Below are 23315 nucleotides of genomic sequence, written 5' to 3'. Positions count from 1 at the left end.
GGGCGGGCGGTGATGGCGGACCTGGTGGGGGACGCGGACCCGGGCCTGGGGCGAGATCTGGTGGCGGAGCTGCGATACCGCGACGGGCGGACGCGGACGGTGCGGGTGCCGTACCCGGCGGAGGAGGAGGGCGAGGCCGCCCAGCTGCGCGGGCTCCGGGCGGCCCTGAGCGAGCTGCAGGAGCGGGTGGTGGAGCTGCTGGCGCCGCTGGTGCAAGAGGAGCAGGCGGCGGCGGGCGGCGCGCGGCGCGGTGAGTGCCGGAGGGGACGCGCTGAGGGGGCCCCCCCGGCCCTGGGGCGCCGGCCGCGCCCCGCACCGTTCACCCGCGCCCGTCCGGACTCTGGCAGGTGGTGGCGGGGATGACGACGACTACGATGATGACGAGGAGGATGACGGCGAAGACGAAAATAACGTGGACGCGGCGGCGAGCGGCGATGACCCTCCCCTGAAGCGGACGAAGGTGCAGCAGCCGTGAGGGCGGCGCTGGATGCCGGGTCTGTGCCTAGCCAGTCCCGTTCGGCTGTACCGACTGTAAGTGTCCCGGGCCCGCTGCATGGGCCGGTTCCTGCGGCGCTGCTGTTCCTGTTTAAATGCGAAATGTCCATCCCGACAGTGTTTTTCCGAAAGGATGTGCCTGGGTGTGAGCAGCGTTGTGCTTACGGGATGCCAGTGTTATGCTGGCACAGTTTTTTGCTAAACTAGATGACAAGTATAAAACTTTTTTCACAAATCTTCTGATTATTATGTTTTTTAATAACTTATTCCGAGTCTCAGTATTTCTGCGACACCATTCTTAAAATAAAGCAATAAAACCTGAAAGAGTTACTTTTTCAAATATGATCTTTAAAAGTAAAAGACAACTTGTGTTTCTGTGGAGAAAAAGCAATATAAGACCACTATAAGTATCACAATTAAGCGTGTAGAGGACTGTGCCCGTTCCTGTACCATCCTACAGTGGAAGATTATTTTTGCCTGTCATCTTCAAGGTTTAGTCACCTATCAATCAAGAACGCCTTTTTGAAAACACTCTTGATAGTTAGTCCACAGAACCTAAGAGTGTTCTCTACCAGAATTTAACTGCCTGAATGAATAGTGCAGAAGGCATTTGGGGGGTTATTTTCATTTCTTGTGTTCTGGCACAGTTTGTTTATATATTATGGAAACAGTAAATCTTGAGACTTATATATGTAGGACAAAGTGTGGAAATAAATGAACTTTTACGAGGACAAAATTGTCGGCATTCTTTTGAAATGCAGGGAGGAGTCAGAAATGAGGTCCAGTAAATCTATCTTGACATTTACGTGCTCAGCGACTCGAAGATACTCTGTTGGCATATGGAATAGAGGCATAACTGAAAAGACCAACTCAAAAGACTAAGGAGGTTTAGTTGCTGAGAGTGAGAAAATTACACTTACTCCAATCTCTTGTCAGGCTGCAACACCATGAAGTGATGAAATGCCTTAAGTGTTCTAAGGTAGAGAATTTATTGCAGGAAGTCTCTTATCAAAATGACAAAGGCAACATTTTGTACAAAGAAATAGTCTGATAAATATATCAGAAAGGAGCTCTTTCACATGATCTGTGTTAAAGTAATGACATCTATGAGCTTTATTCCGCAGCTTTGAAAGCTTGTACACCTGCATCTGAGAGCAGTGTTTTTCCTCCAGACAAACCCTCCAGAAATGGTATGAACAGCGTGGTGGCTGAAAAGCATTTAACATTGGGCAAGAAGTTGTGGCCTTTACCTATAAACTGTGTAAACAGTCCACTGGCATGGCATGGGCTGAAAACCTTTGGTCTAAAGCAACAGACCCTAATTTAGCACAGGAATAAGTGCAGGTAACTTTCCAATAACGGGATACTTCTTTTTTTTCTGTCAGCCTGGGCACAGGAGTATGCTGCACTTGAGCTCCAGAGAATACCAATGAGTCAAAAATTAAAACTCAAAATTTGTGCCTTTAAAGAATCCTTGCTAGTCCTTATTGTAGCTACCAAAACTTTCAACTGACAAAAAGAGCACTGGAGCTTCAGGGGACCTTATGCATTTCAATTTGTAGGTTTGCTTGTGGAAAAAGTGCCCTAACTGAACAGATTTCATTTTTCCTCAGAGTTGCTCAGGTGCAGGAAGCTTTAGTGAAGGTTTAGTGAAGTTTAGGAAGCTAAGTCAACTGTAACCATGAATTTTAGGCAGCGGAGGTAAGCTTCAATGGAAAAGAAGATGCTGTATTCTTCACCTCAGAGAGATGTAGTGCTTTTGTACCTAACCAACCTTCAAGTGGGCAGAGAACAAGCTCAGTTCACCACATGTGCACTGTTCAGTGCAGTTTGTATGTCTTACTAATAGAACTTGGTTTTACTGACCCAAGGAGGCCCAATGGATTTCTTCCCTAAACCAAACGGGAGAAAGCTGGTATGTTTGTTTGGAATTAAAAAAGCTTATGTGATACTAAGTTCTTGGTAGTATTTAGATGAGAACCAACTACTTTTACTGGTTACAAAACATTACAACAAAAATGTCAAATCATGTCTCCTTCACAAAGGCTGGGATTACATGATGTACTCTATTATTACCGTTTTGAAATATTGAATTTGCTGATTCAAACAATTTTGAGGCTAAATTAATGAAGGAACTTAACAGGTGACAGTGTTCTGTGTGAAAAAAAAAAAAAGCTTTAAGTCTCAAGGCACTCAGTTACGTGAGAGGAGGCAATCCCATTATGCCCAGTAATTGGGGCATTGTCTAAAAGTGCAGTACCTTTCCTAGCTCCCAGGAGAGAGATCCACACTCATTTTCATTAAAGGATTTGAATGCCATTCACCCATGGCAGCCCATTTAATTCCCACTCACTCCATCTTAAAAGGTAATTTATACACAAGCTATTAGGAGTATCAGATTCTCTGTAAAATACCCAGTAGTCTGGCAACTGGGACATGGGGCTTAATTTGTGGTGACTACGTTAGAACTCAGCAGTGTGAACACCTGAGCAGTGGTTCTGTCCACATGCACCAGCCAAATGGACTAGACATGGGCCCTGAGGACTGAGTTGAGCAGAACTTTCTTATGGTTGTAGCATGTTCTTTCTTCCCAGAAGAAACCTGCACCATAGGGGTATCTTTAAAGACAGCTAAGGTAAGTCAGTTCTTAAAATTTAACTACATGATAAAATTACTAAACTGCTTTTGTGCATTAGATCATTTGTAGAAAAGTGGTTCTCATCAAAGACTGTGACATAAAAAGCAGGATTTTTAAAACTAGTAAGAGAAACTAAAGAGTATCCTTTTAAGAAAACAGTGGACCAGGCAAGAGAAAATAAGGAGAGTTAATTGATATTCTCCACCAACTGTAAAGTTTTGTTCCAGAGATAAATCCATCTTCATATTTTTAATTTAAAAAAGGAATCAAATTTGCAGTCCTACATTCCTGCTGGAGGAAACATGTCATAAGGAACACACTTTATTGTAACTTACTTTTGTCCAAGTTTGAAGGGCTGCAGCCTCATGTTATGCTCTTCACTGGACCTGCTCCCCCATGGCAAGAAGGGAAGAACAGGGTCAGCGTCACAATTATGCGGCAGACACATTCCTAAGATGGGAAGGGACTGTCAGGTGAAGGTCAAGCAGCTAAAGAAACTAACACTGAGACTGCTCAAGTGATTTTCAAGCTGTCTGACAATGCTTTATCTTGTGACACGAATAAAAAGAAATCCAGGGCAAGTGGCATACACTGATCATTAATCACCCTTGCAGCTACTCACTTTGTTGGCAGAACATTAAAGCTCAGAACGTTGCAAAACTTCAAGCTTGATTATCCCAAAAGGTTGTAGATGATGTCATTTTCTGTTACAGGCAGGTCTTTGGTGACTCAGATAATCAGCCTTGACAATACCTATAAATTTTCAGAATAATCAAGCTAAAAGTTATTTCACTACTTATTTTTTAAATACTACAGTAAAAACCAATTTATCATTAATTTTTATATTCTTTATTTACCCTGTAGGTAAGAGTTCACCTGTTGATGTTCCCCTGGTGCCAAAAATGCTGGAAGCACCAGCAGAGATAACTTAGCTCTTCTCCCATTGTCTAGTATTTGTATACACTATGTTAATAGTTCTCCACTGCTGCTTTCCACGTCCAGCTCAAATCCTTACACACACAGCATTTGCTTGAATTAGACTGTGTGTTTTCTCTGTAGTTAGTTGCAAAGCACATGCTTGTCAACAGCTGTAATCCAAAACTAGGCTTCTGATGGAAAATTCTAGAACACGAGCCTCCATTTTGCAGGTCCCTGCCATGTCCAGCACATGTCCACATCCAGACAGCTTGGGTCATCCCACCAGGCCTGCTAGTGAATTTGCTAAGGGTCACATGCTTGCATGACAAAATGAGGCAGTTCTTCCTATCATTTTCTATTTTTGACGCTTCCTCTTATGCTTTTGGCTGTTTAAATCATCAGCACACAATATAAACTGTTCAGTTTAAAACTACAGCATCAAGTTAAAAACAGTCCAGCTAGAGGTAGAGATATCACTCTTACACAAAATTAAAGAAACAAGGGGATTCAGTTTCATCCAGGAAGCCCTGAAATTTCAGGCTACAAACGAGTAATTAGGGCACAGAGCATTAGACACGCACACAAAGGGAAGGACATGAACACAGGCTCCAGCAACTGACGGCCAGCACTGCTGTCTGGCACCAAACATGCAAAAAAATCCACTAAACCAAAAACAACAAAAATGAAAAGCTATTGATAAGTATTTGCATTAATAGACTTGTGTTTATAAACATTGAAAAGTTTTTATTTTATAGATAAATAGCATGGTGATTTTAAAACTTGAGAAACAACACAACTTAAAAGCTCTGACTCCCCAAGACACTAACTACTCGTCAGAGTTTATAATTTACTCTTACTCCAGCACACTAAGATGGCAGCTTCCTCCTTTTCATATTGCACTTAGAACTCAAAACCTTCTTGCAAAGGCTACATTGTTTTCAGGTCCTAGCACCAACGGTGACAATTGAAACCAGTGTCTCCAAGTATCTCCAAGTGCAAACAGAAAGTTTAAGGTGTTGGAACTGCCGTGCTTAAACACAGCAACACTGAAAATAGGGTTCTCTTTCCAATGCTAGAGAAAGACAACACTCTAGGATTCCCTTAAAGCAGTCAAAAATGGATTAACATTTGATTAGGTATGGACAATCACATTCAGTTGAAGTTATAGTCAAGGAGTTTAGCTCATAATTCTTTTGAGCCTACTGCTTCTGAGAAGTGTATTTTGCACTGTTTTCGTATTTGTTACTTCCATCATGGCTGGGACAAACATTTAGGTATTCTCAGAAGAAACAAAAATGGACAGAAAGAAAGAACATATTCAGTCTTATTCAAAATATGCTATTCCAAAATAGCACTGAAAAATAGAAGTTGAAACTATGGCAAAGAAATCTCAGTGGAATTTCAGTATGACTGAAGAAATTTGCATTCATTACAAGAATGAGAAGAAGGTATCTTACTTCTTTGAATTTCTGGAAGAAACATGATTATCTGTCTTACAACGAGTTTGTAGCATTCCCCAACCAGTTAAGTTTCCCAAATTCAAAGTTTTTCCTAATATATCAGTTCTCCTGGAACATGGTTTTGCATGATGTCTGGAGTGACATTAGAATGGTCGTAAATTTCAGTAACTTGTAATTTTATCAAGCAAGACGATAGCAGAACAACACGAAAGAATTTTTGTGCAGACTACAGGCCAATGCCAGCATAGGCTGCTTTTGATGTCATAGGAACAGTTTAAAGCACCAAGTTTCAGGCCTATGCCACTCCTCACAGCCTGCCTACTGCAGTGTGCGACTGGTGGGTTGACTGAAAACAAGTAGGCTACCACAGGAAAATAATTTCCCTTTAAAGGTTTGCACAAACTTTATTCTTTGCTTCCTGTTTTTGTATCTAAACTTATTTTTTAAAAATTCATTAAAAACAGCACTGATGTAGATAATAAAAAAAAAGAAAAAAGCAAAGAATTGTGTTAAGTGCAGCTTTTATAATCACATTCTTAATTTCTTTTTTCCTTTTACATTTACCACAAAAGAAGTATCTTTTCATTGATTTCACTCCAAGGGAAAACATAAGAAATCACTTTTTTGCACAGAGGAGTCAAGTTGTGGACCAGAAACTTGTTTCCCCACAGGACATTTCAGATGGAGTCACAATTTTGCATCATTAAGGCAAAATGAGGAATACTTCCATCACGTGTCACACAGGGCTCTCCCACTCTGGCCACTTCATAGATCCATAATTAAAAACCTTGTAGTTACTTGTTTGTTTTAAATAGAAAACAGTCACTCTCTTCATTGCTTATCAGTTTGAAAGAAAAGGCTCTTTCCGGCCTTCACTCAGAACTTCAGTCTTGTGATTAGATCGAGCATATGCAATCGCTTCAAATCAGCAACAGAAAACAGAAGTTGAGCTAAGTGTCAATCAGTTGTAATCTACTGATCTGATTAGAGGCCTTCACAAATGTTTGGTGACGATTGCAAATAACAGCCAAGCAGATAGGAATGATGCAATACCCCACAGTTTTGGGGTCAGCTCTTGTACAGGAATAGAGGAACAAGAACATCTGTAAATATGGTATTAAAAATATTATCGTCCACAGCCAAAACGGCAAGGATAGCAGTCGTACTTTTAAGGAGTGTGTCCATGTGGTTCCTTCCTGTGGTTCCTTGGGGTGTTGCTGAATGTGCTCCAGTGCTAGTTTGTTGTAAGTCTCATTGATTTCAAAGACGTAATAAAAAGCTGCAGCACTTGCTAACAAGTATAGCCCCACACCAATCCAGCCCATCCTCTGGCGGAAGTTCATCATTCTCCATGCTCTGCACCTGAAACAAAAGGCGACATAAACATTCAATACAGCTTGGAAAAAGAGGGGACAGATGAACCTTGGTTTTCGTAAGTTAACTTTCTATAACTTCCCATTACACATCAGTTTCTGAAGACCTGAGTTTTCTCTACATCATAGAAAATCATTACTCTGCCAGCAACAGGTTAATGGCAACAACATAAGAAGCTCCACTGATGGCTCTGGATAATTCAGGGCCTGCTGGCTATCAGGATATAGGTGGCTAAAGTCAGGTACTCGGGGAACAAAAAAAGGTCATCAACTGGGTAAGTTGCTTACCCCATCTGCCCTCAATGTCTCTAGACAAAGAATGGGGATAATGAAACTTTCTATGTAAAGTTTGGAAAGTTCTTTGATGCCTGAAAGACAAACATGCCGCTAAACAGGCAGTAACAGTGCCATCACTGCTTGTCTGTGGTGCAGCTACAGTTGTATTAAGCTCTAGCTGAGTGTCCATTTATAAACCACAGAAAGAGATGTTTTCAATTTGAACATGAAGTTCAAGGGTTAGGCTGTACTATAGGTATGTACTTGCACACGTGAAGGTGCTATAGCCATGTTACTTGCTCCTAACCACATTCTGGCTGTCCCTGTGCCACAGGCCTCCCAGAAGAACTGAGCTACACACCTGCACTGCTCAATGCCTTGGTGCAGAACAAACTAGGCAATCACCATCAGGCATTCTTCAGAAGAAGCACAAATTATTGGAAATAATAGTGGGCTCAATTTGAGCTGCTTCAATTCTCCACCTGGCTGCAGAGGTCTAGGTAACTGGAAAGACAATTCAAACCAGTCACACTCCGGCTGGAGTACCACCACACAAATGGTCATCACCTCTTTCCCTCCAAACAGCCTTTGCACAGGGCAGGAAGAACCACTGCTTCTCTGCACCTGATTATCTCCAAAAAAAAAAAAAAAAAAAAAAAAAAGCCTTTCCCACTTTTACCTTTACTACCTTTTCCTTGAGAGGGGTAAAATCCATCTATGTAGTGCTGTTTTAAGAAAATATATCGGGCCTTTAAAATACCAGGCAGAAATGCTTACTGAAAAAGGAATTATGCATAGAAAACAGTAACGATTCATGGCAGCATTAGAGAATTTACCATAGATACAAAATCATTATACCATTCTAAATCACTCTTTCTGAGCCAGACTAATCTGCCAGTTTGATTGGCAATCCTGAAAAATTTACTTCCTGGTTTTACATAACTGAGGGATATCCTGACATGACAGAATCTGATCAAGGGAGCCCTGGAGAAATTTTTCAGGCCCTCAGACTGCTGCATTCATGTTGGCGAAAAGAGTCAAGCATACAGGGACATAAATACCTGCGAAGGAACAGTAAATACCTAAGAGGGAACAGTAAATACTCGAGAAAGCTATTGCAGACTTAAATAATGGCAAGTTCTCGTTCGGCTGATCCTTCTATAAAACTCAGCTGCACGACTCCCTTTATTACCCCGAGTCAATACGTTTAGTAGCACAACTGAAAAATTCGTGAGAGGAGCTGTTAATCCACAAGGTAAAAACTTGAACCCCAGGTCTGCGTTTACCCGCTAAATAAGCAAGCCACTGGCTGTTTTTTCCAGCAGTCCGGCATATCCGAGCTGGCTCACGAGTTGTCGCCTTCGAGGAAAATAAACAGATACAAGGTATGTACATATTGAAAGCATAAACACTATCAAAACAGCAGTAGACTTAAGAAGGCAAACACCACCGCGTTTTGATCCTGCCCTTGAGCAGTAGCCAGAAGAGAAGCCCTAGCTCCCGGTTATACGGAAAGAGGCTGAGGTAACAGTTTTCTCATTGTTATTCACCGTTTTCAGACCAACTCCAACTTGCGGCTTTTGAACACACGCGCGATAGCTCTCGCACCCTTCACCCCACTGGGGCTCTCCTCCCGCGACGGCCCACACACACCGCCCGCCGGACCCGCGCTCCGGGCGAGACTCGCTTCGCCGCCGCGGGTCCTTCCCGGCGCCGGCAGCTCCTTACCTTCCTCCGGCGGAGAAGGAGGGAGCGGGAGGGCGGCGGCGGGCGGCCCGCTCCCCTCAGCCCGCGCCGCGGCGCCGGGAGGCGGCGAGTCCCGCGGGCCCGCCCCGCTGCCCGCCCGCCGCCATGGCCGCCCGCCGGCACCGACACTTCCGGCACGGGGCAGCGGCCACCGGGGCGCGCGGCCGCATCCGGGGCGGGCGCCTTGGCCGGCGGCCATCTTGGCTCGAGCGCGCGCCCCTCAGTGGCCGGGGTGGCCTCGCCCAAAATGGCGGCGTCGCCCTGAGGCGGCGCTGGGTTCCTTCGTGGTGGGGGTAGACGAAAACTGTTCTGTATTGGAACCTGGCGGCGTGAGCCCGCCGAGGGAAGAATCGACAAAGATTACTAAGGAAGTTACAATAGACACTGAAACAGTCTAGCAAATGGCAAACGTGCAGTCAGATCCGAGTATATGCTTATACATAAACATGACGTGATTATTTCTATTAAATTAAATTCTAAGGAGATATACGCTTATTATCTCATGGCAACGGGTTGGGGCCAGATGATCTTTAAGGTCCATATGTTTCTATGATCTGCTGGGGAAAAGCTTTTAATGACGCTAAAAGATCATTTAAATGGACAGCAAAATTATACGGTCAGGTGTAGTCAATGACGGCGATAATTTTGGGAGAGTTTGTGTGTGCAGAATGTGTTTGCCTGAATTCAGGAACTGTGTGATGTGAACTCCGTGCCAGTTAATGCCGAAACTGCACGGCCTGATGTATGAAGTGAAACCTGTTATTAAATTGTATCCTAAAGTCACGAGAAAACTTCTTACAGAGAAAGCAGCAGTGGCCACAATTCACTCTCATGCTGCTATTAAGAAGGAGGCTAAAAAATGATTTTAAAAGGAATGCCCAATAAGAAACGAAATATATTAAAGCAATGATGTTTTTTGTTTATGTCTAAATACCTAGGATCTTCTGCCACATTTCTCGAGGATGTGGTAGGTGCATGTTACACAGTATATAAGAGCTGCTGCTAAATCAAATCTGTGATGGCTTATCTTGCTATGTTTGGTGTTTCAATGGAAAGCATTAGAAGCTGGTGTTTTGGACTATAGTCAGGACAGCTGATGAAGAAATGCATGGAGCTGCATTTATGGCTATCAGTAGAGAAAAAGGATGCTGTTGAGTGCCCACAAGAGTCAGAAATATAAATCCCCTGTCACAGAGCAACTTCACCTTAACTCGTACTGTTTCGGGTTTTATTTCTTGGTTGGTTTGGTTTTGTTGTTGGTTGCTTGGGGTTTTGTTTTTTTTTTTTTTATTTTCTGGGGGTTGTTTTGTTTTGTTTGTTTGTTTATTTAAAATTATTATTATTGCTTTATGCTCATTGAACTAAAGGCCCAAAAGTGACACGAGATGGCGCCCAGCACCACAGGCAGAGCCAACCGGAGCAGCGCCCTGATTCCCCGGTCAGAGATTTTACACTTTGCTTCAGTTGAATGAAGATTTCATTATCTATCCTGAAGTTTAAATAAACCATTAGTGTAGTTCTAATGACAGATGTAGATATGAATAGCTACATACAGCTAATTACCCCTGGGACACTTCTCTCAACTAAATGCCATTCTTTCCATTCTTACAGGTGGTGAGGTCTCAGTTGATCTAAAAGTGAATAAAGCTCCTGTGTGACTGACAGACCTTCCACTCAAGCATGGCTATATTGCGTTTTCTTTTATTGAGGTTGGATGTAATGATGAAACAGTTTATTTTAAAATACCCACCTAGATGTTAAAGAGAAGGGTTTCAATATGAATTAATATATGACTGTGTAAATGTATGTCTTGGCAGTGGATACTTGTGCTAAGTGGAAAGCCTGTATTTATACTTAGGATTCTGAAGAAAAATCAGTGAAATGTGGAACTTATTCATACTTAAGAAACATGTCTTTTCACTGAATGGTTGGAGTCAGAAATAGAGAATAGTTTAGGATTTAACCTGCTGGTAAATCAAGTAGGTTAAAAGACTCAACCAAGGGTCTTCTGTGATAATCATAAGCCTGAGATTGTGGCTATGAAGAGAAGGATCTAAAAAATTTGAAGAGTTATTATTACAATTGCAAGTTGCCTTTGACAGCTAAGGCATAACACTAGACAGAGTGATTTGTAGTATTTTTTGGCTGGATCTCAATCTGCATAAATTCAGTGTTATGCTTAATCTCTGTCATAGTATAGGAAGGGACAGAGCAATTAGCTCAGCTGAGGGTTTGGTGGTTGGTTTTAGCAGCAGGCCTCTGAGCGGGGAGGGAATAATACCAAAATTAGTAGAACAAGAAACAACTGTTCTCAGCTTTAGACAAATTCCAGTCACAAGTGGTGGTAATAATAAGGGGAAAGAACTCATAACTCTGCATATTGAAATGAGAACATACACCTGGTGAGACTCAAAAGGGTAATGTTCAGCTTGGGAAACCAAAGGAGAAGATAGAAGTCTGCTGAATTCCAAGGAAATAGTACTTAATGAACAGAATCAGAGAATTAATAATGGGATTTTGTAGCTTTAGGAAAAAAAAGTATTTAACTTAGTTTCGACATACTATGTATTTTTATAGAAACATTTGTTTTATTTTTAAGGTAAAACAGGAAAGCAATGGAACAGCAAGAGCTGGCTGCTCTATAGAGGACAGGAGCCAAGCATAATAACACAGTTTATGGGCCAGAGCTTCACTGCCCAAGCTCAGTCCCATAGAGCCTGAGCAAGACAAGCATGCCACACCAGAATGGGCCAGGAGTACAGAGCATCAGGCAAGTCACAAGGCAGATCCAAAGTCAAGCTGTGAAGGTCGCCCACAGGCTAGGGTCAGACATCACCTAGCAATTGCCATGAAGGTCCATACTGTTAGGAAAAGACTGAAGTCAAGTTAGGAAGTCAGTCTGTAACTCCAGATCCAGATAAACACGGCTTGGCACAGTCATAGCTGAGCTACTGATACAGCACAGGTCAGGTATGAACTGAAAGCACAGGACTTGGCTAAATTGGGGATGCTGAGCACATGGGAGGGGTCAGGTGAGGATTGTTGGGGCTATTAAGACCTGTTAGGATGCTCAGGATCCTGACAAACTACATAGGATAAATGAGGGTTGACAAGAGGAATCAGAAGGGTTAATTGTAATATTTCAGTCAAACAAAGTTTTCATAACTCAGTATTAATAGAAAGTCTTTCCTAGGCTTAGATTTTGGCCAGAATAGAAAGGCAGAGGTAGAATACCCAAGATGATTACAAAACCAAAATTAGTTTGCCTTCCAAGTGAAGGACAGAATGCATCCTTTTGGGTGGATCTCATGTTTTTATTTTGCAGAGTTATAGTAGGTTCTCACTGAGAAGTAATCAAGAAGCAAGAGTTTAATAACAGAGACATTTCTGTCAAGATGGCATTTGCCTTCCACTTTGTAGAACACTGATTTTTGATTGATCCAGAGCATCACATTCCCGGATCTTTTACTTCTTAATCCAAACTCTTGGCTAGAGAACTAGGATCCTTACAGACTGCATATATGTTGGGATTCCAAGGAGAAAACTGGCATAAATGAGGAGAACAGGGCATGAGCACATGTGTTGGTCCTATGAAGATCATGCCTAACCTTAAGCAAAGAGAGCTGCTTTAGTTTTAGGTTAGGGCTAAGATTCTGAGGAGTGAGGCATGAAACACAAAGCTCCTTGAAAATGCTCACTTGCTGGTTATAGAGAAGGACAACTGAAAGGAAGGAAGATTTATTTAGACTCTTAGGAGATCACATCTCTTCCTTGTGCCCCAAAGGTAGGGCAAACTGAAGAACCAGTGCTTTGATTGGAGAAAGAAAACACACATGGAAACCTAAGCCTCACGTGACATCTGCCCTCAGCTCCAGATGGGCCAACTCTCCTCTGTGTTAAAAGTGGAGTTAGTGCTGTGTTTATAAAGAAATACAGAAGCGGAAGGTTTCTAAGTGAATCTGAAATAACACATGAAAAACTAGGGATGTTGGGAAAAACAACATTGGAAAAAGAGAATGCCTTTTTTTTTTGCTCAGAACAATGCTTATATATTCATGTGAATTTTTATCCTGAGTGCATGAATGCCCAGTGTTTTTGCAGCTTGTAGCAGTTTTATTTATTTGATGTAGTTACAGTGAGTTTCATAATATCCTGTGTGGTGTAATAAGATGTTTTGATCAGTTCCTTATAATTTAGTGTGAGTCAAGAACATTAATTTGCTTCAATTCATATGTTTTACTTTATGTTTTATGAATCTTTAGTTTGTGTTTTAGAACTTTTGTTTTTTCTAAAAATAAGGCTATAATCTTCTGATTCCCTTTTTTTCTTGGGTGGTTGTTTTGTCTGTCTTTGAAGTTTTTTGTTGGAGACACCTGTTTTCTTATAGAGTGTATCACATTCATTTGAGAGCATGCAAGAAACTTGGAATTTTTATATTTTATTTCTTCTCACTTAGAATTGAAATAGTATATTTGCTTGGTTTGTCTACACTGACCACATGAATGCTGAATGGTGATCTTTTCCACTTTTGACTTGCTTTGTATACTTTGTAATTTTGGGACCTTAAATTACCTTAATCTTTAATTCTCAGTTCCTGAAATTCTGCTTCTACCATTGGTTTTTTAGCAGCAGCCACATCAGAGTTAAGCTTCAGGCAATCATGTTATCCAGGTTCTTTGAATACCATCCATACTTCGTTCTTATTTGTAGAAATATTTATCATCTTTCCAACAAGCTTTTTGATATTTACAAATGGAATAGTTATCTCATTCTCTCAAACATCCACAGTAAACATCTGCCAAAGGAAGAACTACACACTACTCCCCTTTGTCCAAGTGCCTATAAAGGCGCTTCTTTTATGAAGAAGGACCTTGGTATTTTAGACTGAACTCTTAGTCTTCACTACACTGATACTCCTCGTTCATTAGTTACCTCATGGCTGCACTGTCTGCGGTAAAACAATTCCGAGAGGAAAGAGATACAATCTTTGCTTTTACCTTCTCCTTTTCAGCCAATTACAAAGTGGTTTCAAAACTGAGAAAGACCTGACAAAACATACTGAAAAGATATGGGCAGAGGTGTCTGGTGACTGACTATTCCTCTCTGTGGCATTTATTCAAGCAGAGGACAGATACAATTTATGCAGAAGCAATGCAGAAATTGATCTCACAGCTCCAGTGATGTGACACAGCATTGTACTGGCCTTGAAGGAATGAGAACTTTCCTGCAGAATTTTTGTCAAACTAGTTTACAGTTATGAATTGCATTTCAACAAAACCATTATTCATTACACTTTATTATTTTTAATTAAATCCCTGCAAATAATATAAAAAACCCACTCCATTTCCAAAGCTGCCATTAAACTCCTGAGAATTCTGCTTTTCCACATTTTCAACTAAAGTCAGCTCATACTGCCAGAAAGGAACAGTTACTGAATTTCCATTCTGAGTTTCCTGCTGTCAATATGTTTGGTCATATAAACAAGTTAACTGAAAAATGACCAATGTTAAAAAGAAAAACAGAATCCTTCTTCTATCCATATAGATAGTCCAAGAGACATATCTCACCATCTCAGAGAGTGCTCTCCTCACAACAGTAGTGATATATTTTTTTAATTTTGCTAATTCTCTCTTCTTCAGTGGTGCTTATGTGAAGCAAGTCAATAATACCATAGAATTATTTTAAAGAGATTTAGTTATTGTCTCTTCTGAGAGACAGTTTCCAGGGTGTACCTATCTTGCTCTTCTGAGAGACAGTTTCCAGGGTGTACCTATCTTGCTCTAGACTGTAAACTGTATGCAGCAGGGAGTATCTATATTTAGATTTTCTAAAAGCATAACTTTATCTTACTAAAAAAATAATGAAATAACTCAGTTTATATCAGGCCTTTTCCCAAATTCAAAGGATCCTAACTTTTTTGCATAGACCAGGATGGAGGTTTGAAGGTGGTAGACAGTGTATTGTTTAAGATCTGCAGAATCTAACCTCTCAAAAACAAAAACAAAGACCAAACCAACAAGAACAAACAAACAGAACAAAAAAAGCCCCAAAGGCCAACCCAAACCAAACAAACAAAAAAAAAGTTTATGTGTGCCTACCTCTTCCCTCTGTCCTGTTAGAGCTTAGGAATTACCCATAGTTACTAACATTGAAATGTATTGCAAGAGGCATATGTGTAAGATATCCACCCATGTAACGTGAGGGTTGATGGGTTCTTAGTCACCAAAATGTCTGCATAGATTATAAAAAAACAGAACTTGTCTGAAGCAACGGGAAATCACTGTCAGAGGTAGGCTGAACAACAGAAATACCTGATGGTTTATCCAAGCTGTAGGACACCTCATTGCTCACTGAAGTGCTCCATGTCAGCTCAGCTGTCAAAAGTGCACACCATCAGCTCGACTGAGAGGCCAGCATGAGAGGGGAGGCTTTCATACAAATGCCATCAACTGGAAGTAAATCTTCATCCTCATCTGTGTGGAGGGCTCCTGTTGTTGTCCTGTTGTTTATCCTTAGTGAATGATAAAAGTCAGTTTACTGTAGCTGCGAAGCTTTAAAGTACTCACCTAGCCTTATACCTGAATTTGCCTCTTTCTGAAGCCCATGCTAGAGGTCTGTACCAGAAATCAGCACAGAGATCCAGAATGATTCAAACACTTGAACAGAAATATTAACAGCAGTTAATGGTTACTCTCAAAGGGAAAATTTCAATAATTTATTAGTAAGTATTTGCATTTCATTTAACAAAAGCACATTAAGCAGTATTTGCAAATCTTTAAAGCAAAAGGCATTGCATTTTTTTCTTTCTGTGTATAATTTTTAAGCTGCTCCTCTGTGCTATATAAAATGAAATTTCAGTAATGCCTACTGTCATACAATTCCAAGTGAATATTTAAATGTCTCCAGCTTAGCACATTTATTACTACATTTGTTGGCATTCTTAAAGAGGTGAAATGTCCACTTCTCCACACAAATATATGCTTGATTTGCCTTTCACCAACAGAATGTAAACATAGTCATCATAACAACATGAAGGTACTGGGAGGGTAAAGAAATACGCTGCTATGGGACTGTAACAAGTTTAAGTGCATCCAAATCAATACCTCCTCGACATGAAAAAGCATCTGGCTAAAATTAGTGTGTCACTGTAGGTGCATTTCTTCACTGCTTTGTTTAATAGGAGTTAGAGCACCTCCATTCAAAAATAATGCCTCCACATAGTGCAGAGTTTGTTTGCCAGGAGTTTTTAGTGTTCTGGGTAACTGTTACCAGTTGAAGCATTTCACCAGTGAATCCAGTGCATAAATGATGATGTTGCAAAGGATTGTGACACAAACTGAAACCTATCCTGATCTGGATGTTGAAGCAGATGTTACAATTTCAAGGTTTTTTCATCTTCTATTCTGTCACTCTTTTTTCACGAGCTAGAAACTGTAATTCTCAGGTTGTTACACATTTTTGAAGTGCTAGTTCTATGTGCTCTGTCAAAAACAGCTGAATCAGTAGAAAATCTTTAGCCTGGTAAAATTAGGTAGTCTGATACTTTTCTGTAGTAGCTTCACATGGTGAAAATGCTTAAAGACTTGGTTAGCCAGCACTGCACTGGTGGGTGAGAACAGCCACCCTAACCAAGGAGGATCAGAAAGAACAGCAGAACAGGTGGTGCAGATGCCCTTCTCTGGAAATCTGCACAAATAAAGCCCCCAAAGCCCCACCAATGTTAGCCAGCAGCACAAGAGTTTTGTAACTGTAGAAAAGTCTGTGACAGCTACAAGTTCTCCTTTCCCCAGCTGTGTGGGGTGATGGTAAACCAGTCTTTTGGGGCTATTGTCATTGACAGCAAGTGGAGACAATTAGCAAAGAGTTCAGGTTTGAATTCTCTCAAGATTAGATAGGTGAGATCCTTTGACAAGACCCTTGTGCCTATTATTCTCCCCCACCCCAATCCAGGCTTCATCTTCAGAAGATGTTCTACAAATTGTGGCAAATAGTTCTGGCAGGTTCTTTTGGTTTTGCAGAGTAGCCAAAATCTAACTCGAAACCACTATCAACTTTAGTCTCAAGACATCTGGGCTAACTTCTAATTCTCTGGCTTATAAAACCATTTTCTTGAGAGAACTCTATAGTCCAAATAGCTGAAAAACTACTTAAGTGCTTGAAACACTTTTATGACAGCTTGTCATATCATATCCTGAGTCCTCTGCTGTCTAAATGGTGGCATGAGTGCTTTCCTCTGGTTTAGGTTGTTCCTCAGCCTCTCTGATTTCTCCTGACAGGCCTCCATGTAAAAAAGAGTACTTCATAGACTTAGTGTAAATGGAGCAGAAATAACCACACACAAAGTGATGATAGTTCAAGAAGAATGTTCTTCTGTCTTGTCCTCCATCTGATTTGTTTGTTTTCCCAAATAAAGAAAAGAGGGAGTGTGTGTGTATGTATCTATATTCATTGCAAAATTTCAGAAACAAGTATGTAAACCTCTCTTAGACATTGAGATTCTATATGTATTGGGACGGTTGGCACTTGAGTAATGGAAATTGGGTTCTGATGAAGGGAATAGGTACAATGTTAGCTCATCCTGTATCAAACAATGGGAATCTTCATAGGCACAGGTTAAGACAAAGTTTTCATCCATGTGAAAAGCTTTCTTCAGAGGTCACACCAGAAAACTGAGGCTCAAGGCAAGCAGTTGTCATCTGTTCAGTCACTAACATTCCTTCTCCTCTCCAGAAGCTCTGAGAGGAAGGAAAATCCCAAAGAGCAGCTGACTGTCAGGCACTGAGTATGTGAGATAATTAACTTAATAGCACAGCGATACAACAAGTATTAATGGAATTTTTAATCTATGCAACTACAGGCGTCTTACAGCATCTAGGCAATCTGAAATGTCTGAAAGTTTGTGATTAAAAATGAGTTATCTATTTCACTTTACAGACTGAACATCTAGTAAATGCTTGGAGCTATAACCAAATTGTAGTCTCAGTTGATTTATTCCAGCTCTTTTTGTTGATGATGGTTTGGCTTGGGTTTTTTCCCCTTTTTCCTTTTATGCTACAGCTGATTAGATTCTGTTTCCTATAACTTACCTGTCTCCTGAATTTCCAGTTCTTATCTACATGACCTTTTTCTTTCAGAAGGGCTGCATGTAGTAGGAGGCAGAAATGGGATGTTACAGGACAGAGTGTTGGTAATGTGGAGGAGATATATATGTATACCTTAATCTTTCAATATGAGACTGGTACTTAAGCAAGAAGGGAAAAAAAGCCTCTTTTGGTTATTGAGTGTGGGGATTAGATAATGTTTTGAAATGCACTCTGAGTGGAAAAAAGCCAAAGATGGGGGATGACTGGTGGAGCAACAGGTTATATTCCTGCCTCTAGGAGAGTAGTAAGTAGGAGTCAAGTCAGTGTACCACTGATACCTAAGTATGAAAGGTTTGTGAGCACAAGAGGAACAGTACCTGACTCAAAGCAGGGTTTTCCCAACTGTGCCTCTAGAGTATCATCCAGGAGCATCTTTAGTTAACTTCAGGATAGTTGTGCATGTCCAAAAGAGCTCTTGTTCTGTCCAAGGGAAGCTCATTTTGGTTAGGATTGGGGTTGTTTCCAGAAGCTTTTCATCTTGTTGATGAAACTTGAGTTTCCTCTGTGTGTCACTGGCAAAAATGAGGTGTGTCCTTCTGCAAAATGCTGGTATGCTGGGGATACTATCAGATGGATTTGGTTTGTTTGGGTTTTTTTCTTTAATACGCTAAAGTTAGTTGGCTTTGGAAATGCTTTTCTGCATCTATTCTTTTTGCACTTGTAAGACTATACATTGTGGTAACTTTCAAAAAAGATGGAAATTGCTGCCCTTCCCAGAGAGGAAAGCCAGTGTCTCCTGATGGGACTGTACAAAATCAGCAAGCACAATGGCCTGTGAACTGTTGGTGAACTTTAAGGAAGCATTTAAACAAAACAGGAAAAGGGTCCTCAATCACTGGAGCCACGAGCATGAGAAGAAAGTGCAAGTGATGGTGTGGCTCACACCAGACTTGTATCTTTCCTGTTTTCTCAGTTTTAGCAGTTTAAAAGTTTCAGCTGTAGCCCCAAACAACTGATGGAAGTGGAGAACCACTGGAATGATGACATGTTCTTTAGGTCACCTTGAACGTGTTCTCAAAAGGAGAAACAAAGAGATATAAGCCAACAAAATATGGGACAATAGTGGTAGGATTCATATATGTCCAGGTCACTTTATATGAATTTACATATATGAGTTGTGTGTCCATGTCAGTCTGATTTACATTCATTATATTAAAAGTAGCTACATTGTTTTTTAAAAATAATAAATTACAGCAATGCAAAATTTGTGGTAAGAAAACTCATTTTGCTGTAAGCATGCTCCCAGAGTTGTTACAGGCACTTAAAACCACCTGATTAAAAAATTAAAACCAGCTATAAGCAGAATAACTCTCTTAGCATGAAACTGTAGGTAGAGAAAACCTCACTGCAGCCTAATCCTTATCCAAGTCTCAATCCAAACTTTAATAAACTGTGACGTCACCCAAATTCTTCAGAGAACAATCTTTCAGGATATTTTCACACATAAAGTTTGAATCATTTTAACTACGCTGAAGCAATCACCTAAGTATATATCTCCATGTGTCTGTATTGAAAGAGTTTGCATGAGTATTATTTCCATGAAGCTGATTGCCATAGTAGAAGGCAAGAGAGCTACAGTAATGTAGCTGTGCATGTGTCCACAGTTGGGTTTTGACTAGCAGAAGTTATTACATTTGAAAAAATCTGCTCCTACTGACGTAATTATACTGGCACAGGATTTTGTCATTTTTTGTCTCGGCCACATAGGTTTTTTGTGGCTTTAAATTCTTTATTCACCGATGAAATGCTTTCCTTGGCTTACACAGAGTCTGTCCCCAACATGCTACATGACAAGCAAGCAAAGTTGGCAGCCAGACCTTTTCTTACTTTCCTGTAGCATGTACATTCATCAGAGCTCAGGAAAGAAAACTTTTTGAGCTGTATATAAAGTAAGGTGTACCTTCTTATAAAGCATAAAGGTGGTTTCCTTGCGGTTTCAAAAAACCCCATAGTTATCCTGTTTTCATAGCTGGAGCAGAAGAGCTTGCTGTGCTCTCAGTGTGACAGGTAGCCATCTGAGCAGCACTCCACTGGGGCTGATGCGAGCTTAGGAATCCTTGAGTGGCCCTGCATGGGCTGGTCATCTGCCAGGCATCAGTACCTTCTTTTGGAAGGTTTTTGAGCTCTTCTAGCTGAATTCCTTCTTCTGATCTCTAAAAGATGAGAAATACCAATGAGCCTCAGGCAGTACTCATTAATCCTTCTTTTCTTTATAAAATCAAAATACCGAAGCATAAACTGCATAGGTTGTCAGGTGAGTGGGGGAGTAGAGGTGAACCATGCCTTCCCCATCCCTCCTCCTGCTGTGAAGTGGGATTGCCACCAAAAGAGGCAGTTTGATGCCTTCTCTTCCTGGCTTCTTTTTTCCAACCTCTTCACTGCCTTGTGCCACTATTAACAGGTAGGAAAAAGAATGGTGATCCAGACTTAGGAATTGGTTTAGGCTAAGACTTAAATACTGTTATCAACTTTCTGTGTTTGTTTAAGTCCATCTCAGTTACTGGCTCCCTTATTCTATTCTTGCACAGCCACATAAGCCCATCAACTTGTGAAGGAGGGTGTGACAGAAAGTGAGAACAAGTGGCAGTTTTTGGAGGGACTGTGGCTCTGAGCAACAACACCTGATTAGCTGACTGTACAATGACTGTCCAATTTCCAGCTGGCAAAGCCTGTCCTGTGCCATCTCCATGGGCACCCAGTCCTTCAGAGCAGAGCAGCTGGGCAGCATCAGGGCCTAGAAGGAGGTCCCTCCTGGGAGCCGTGACCAGAACCCCACAATGGGCAGGTGTTGTGTGGCCCTTGGTAAAGGATAGCCGTGGTAATGATACTTTGAATTCAGGCATTAGAAATGAGCTTTCACCCCCAGGACTAACCTTCACTGATTTATTGTTTAAAAGCTACTGGCCAAGAGTACATTCAGAGAAGTTTCCAGACAATAGCTGCAGGTATGTGTTCTGTCAGAAATTAGGCAAAAAACAAGCATAAATTGTAGAAACTCAGCTTCTGTCACACACATCCTCTAGTGAACCACTGTGGAAAGAAGTCCTATCTGTCCTTTTGATTAATCTTGCAACGATGAATCGATTATAGATGTAGCAGAAACCTGAGGAAATGGCAAGCTCACCATGCTTCTCATACATTTCTCTCTGGCTGCCTCACTGGTGATGACAAGTTCCACATGCTGTGCAGCACCTGGACTACTCTTTGAGTCTCTCTCTCAGGGCCCAGAAGCTGCAGTGCAGCACATGCAGACTTTTCCTTGTGTTCTGTCCTACCTACAACCTCATTCCAGCAGTGCTGTGTTAGCACATGATCCGACTCGGTGGTTTGACTGGTGAAAGGGAAGACCTGTTCTGATACAGGAGACTCAGCCCACCCTCCTGCCCACCCACAGCAGAGTAACAATTATCCTGTAATAATAAAACATGCAAATAAAAGTTAAAACCCTAAACTGCAGGCAATGTAAATCACTTCACCACCTTTCTGTTCATTGCAAAAGATCCTATCACGACTTCTGCCAGGTGCTGAAAAAATAATTCAAAAATACTGAGAAAATATACTTTGATAACTAATTAAGTGGAGATGTCTCATATTATTCTAAAATTAATTTCCATGGAATTTCACTAACTTGTGCCACACTGCAAGTATCCAGCCTTGTCAGAGCCCCTGTATTTGTTGAAAGGGTTAGAAGATAAGGTGTGAGAGGCTCCAGCTGAACAAGGGAAACCTGCTTTGGCCTGTAGCTGAAGCTAAGATGAAGAGGAAGATAGTCCTGATTGCCAGAGGGCTCAAGATCCTAATCAAACCTCACCCCTTTAATTAGTATGAAGCAGCTCATGAGCTGCAGCTTACAGACTTGGGCCACAGAAAGTCAGAGGAATAGTCAGCTTGCTCCTGATGAGGAATTGCATAAACATTACCCTGGGGCTTCCTGTGGTCGCAGGTTTGGCATTGCCTGAACAAGCTCTGCAATGTAAACAGAGGATTGTAATTTATTTAGCAACATTGTACAGCAAGATGCAGTACAGTGGCACATCACGTGAAATATGTTTCCCACATCTGCAATTGCTCAAGGGTTAAGATTCAAAAAGTGTAGTTTAAAATGAATGCATTTACCAGCTTTCTCCTTCCTAAGATTGAACCTGGTCTTTGATGTGTGTCATTCTAATCTGTCTATATGGGAGCAAAGCAAATTCCTCCTTTTTAATGCATGTGCTTCATTTCCACAGGAGCTAGGAATGCTCAGCACCTCTAAAAACCTGCTCTCCTGCGTCTGGAAAAAAGTACATAAATATTTCTGTCTCTGCAGACTGTGTTTTAGATTGGCCTGAAGCTGTGACGTTTCTTAAAGAAAAAAATATTCAGAAAGAAATAATTTAGGAAATTGGCTTCAATAATTTCATGTTTCAATACATTCATATTCCATTCTGATACAAATATAAATTTTGAGCTTAATATACAAATTTTAATAAAGTCTAAAAAAAGTCCAGTGAAATGATAGCTGAAATAAAGCACTTGATACTGGCAAAATGAAACACTTCATAACAAGAAACCCAAGTCAATTTGTTTCAGGATTCTTATATTAATTTGATAATGTTTGATAAAGTCTTGTATTATTGAGTTACAAATTTTTTCAAAATTACCTTGCTCCCATAAAATGTTTAAATATCAGTGAAATATTCTGCAGTAGAAATCATGCTATCAAAATACATTTACTAATTCTGATTACATTAGTTGATAAACTGTGAAAAAAATGTGTGAATATGATTAAGATAAAGTGTTCTGTAAAATAAAGGTTAGAACATATCAGTGGCAAATAAAAGGAAGGAGGAAAAGAAAGACATTTATTCCTCAAAACAATCGCAAATGGAGAAAAAAATACAGTGATATAATTTTCACAAACCGTTGGTATGAGCTGTTCGCAGGTGTTTCCATTCCTTGCCTATTTTCCAATATACCCTTGGGTCAAGATGACTGCACCTTTCATGTGAGTAATGACAGGAATGTAAAATGCTTTCTACCAACTCCCTAAATCAATTACTCCTTTCATAATTCTTAAGGCTTTCACCCTTCTTTCCTTCATATAGATACTTCTACCATTTTTCCAGTACTCTGCTGAAGTTACTAAACCGCATTTGTTGTGGCACTGTGAGTCAGCAGAACTCGCTGAGCAGTTCCCACTGCACAGGGCTCCAGGGCTGGTTCACAGAAAGCGTCATCATAGAAGCATCATCTGCACCTCAGCTCAGGATTGCAGGTACTGCAA

The 23315-nt window shown here is 40.8% G+C and overlaps 2 protein-coding genes across 6 annotated transcripts; one reads left to right on the top strand and one right to left on the bottom strand.

Moving 5' to 3' along the window:
* Positions 1-12: 12 nt before the first annotated feature.
* GON7 (GON7 subunit of KEOPS complex) lies at positions 13-1231 on the top strand. Its single transcript, XM_014884445.2, has 2 exons — positions 13-250; positions 348-1231. Exons 1-2 carry the CDS (start codon positions 13-15, stop codon positions 473-475), a joined length of 366 nt encoding a protein of 121 aa, XP_014739931.2. The 3' UTR covers positions 476-1231.
* Positions 1232-4774: 3543 nt separating this feature from the next.
* On the bottom strand, positions 4775-9041 carry LYSET (lysosomal enzyme trafficking factor). 5 transcript variants are annotated; one of them, XM_088166167.1, is made up of 3 exons: positions 8889-8930; positions 8447-8519; positions 4775-6873 (listed from the first exon to the last, which is right to left on the bottom strand). In XM_088166167.1, the coding sequence occupies exons 2-3, from the start codon at positions 8491-8493 to the stop codon at positions 6462-6464; spliced, it is 459 nt and encodes a 152-aa protein (XP_088022293.1). In that variant the 5' UTR covers positions 8494-8519; positions 8889-8930; the 3' UTR covers positions 4775-6461. The 5 variants fall into 5 exon arrangements, with proteins under 5 accessions (XP_088022293.1, XP_088022294.1, XP_088022296.1 ...); XM_088166168.1 differs by lacking the exon at positions 8447-8519 and having other exon boundaries at positions 8889-9041; XM_088166170.1 differs by lacking the exons at positions 8447-8519; positions 8889-8930 and adding an exon at positions 8711-8863.
* Positions 9042-23315: the final 14274 nt, after the last annotated feature.

This window comes from Sturnus vulgaris, chromosome 6 (assembly GCF_052056855.1).
Source record: "Sturnus vulgaris isolate bStuVul1 chromosome 6, bStuVul1.hap1, whole genome shotgun sequence".
NCBI classification, from domain to species: Eukaryota; Metazoa; Chordata; class Aves; order Passeriformes; family Sturnidae; genus Sturnus; species Sturnus vulgaris.
The sequence above is the reverse complement of the archived record's forward strand: the minus strand, read 5'-3'. Positions and strand labels throughout refer to the sequence as shown.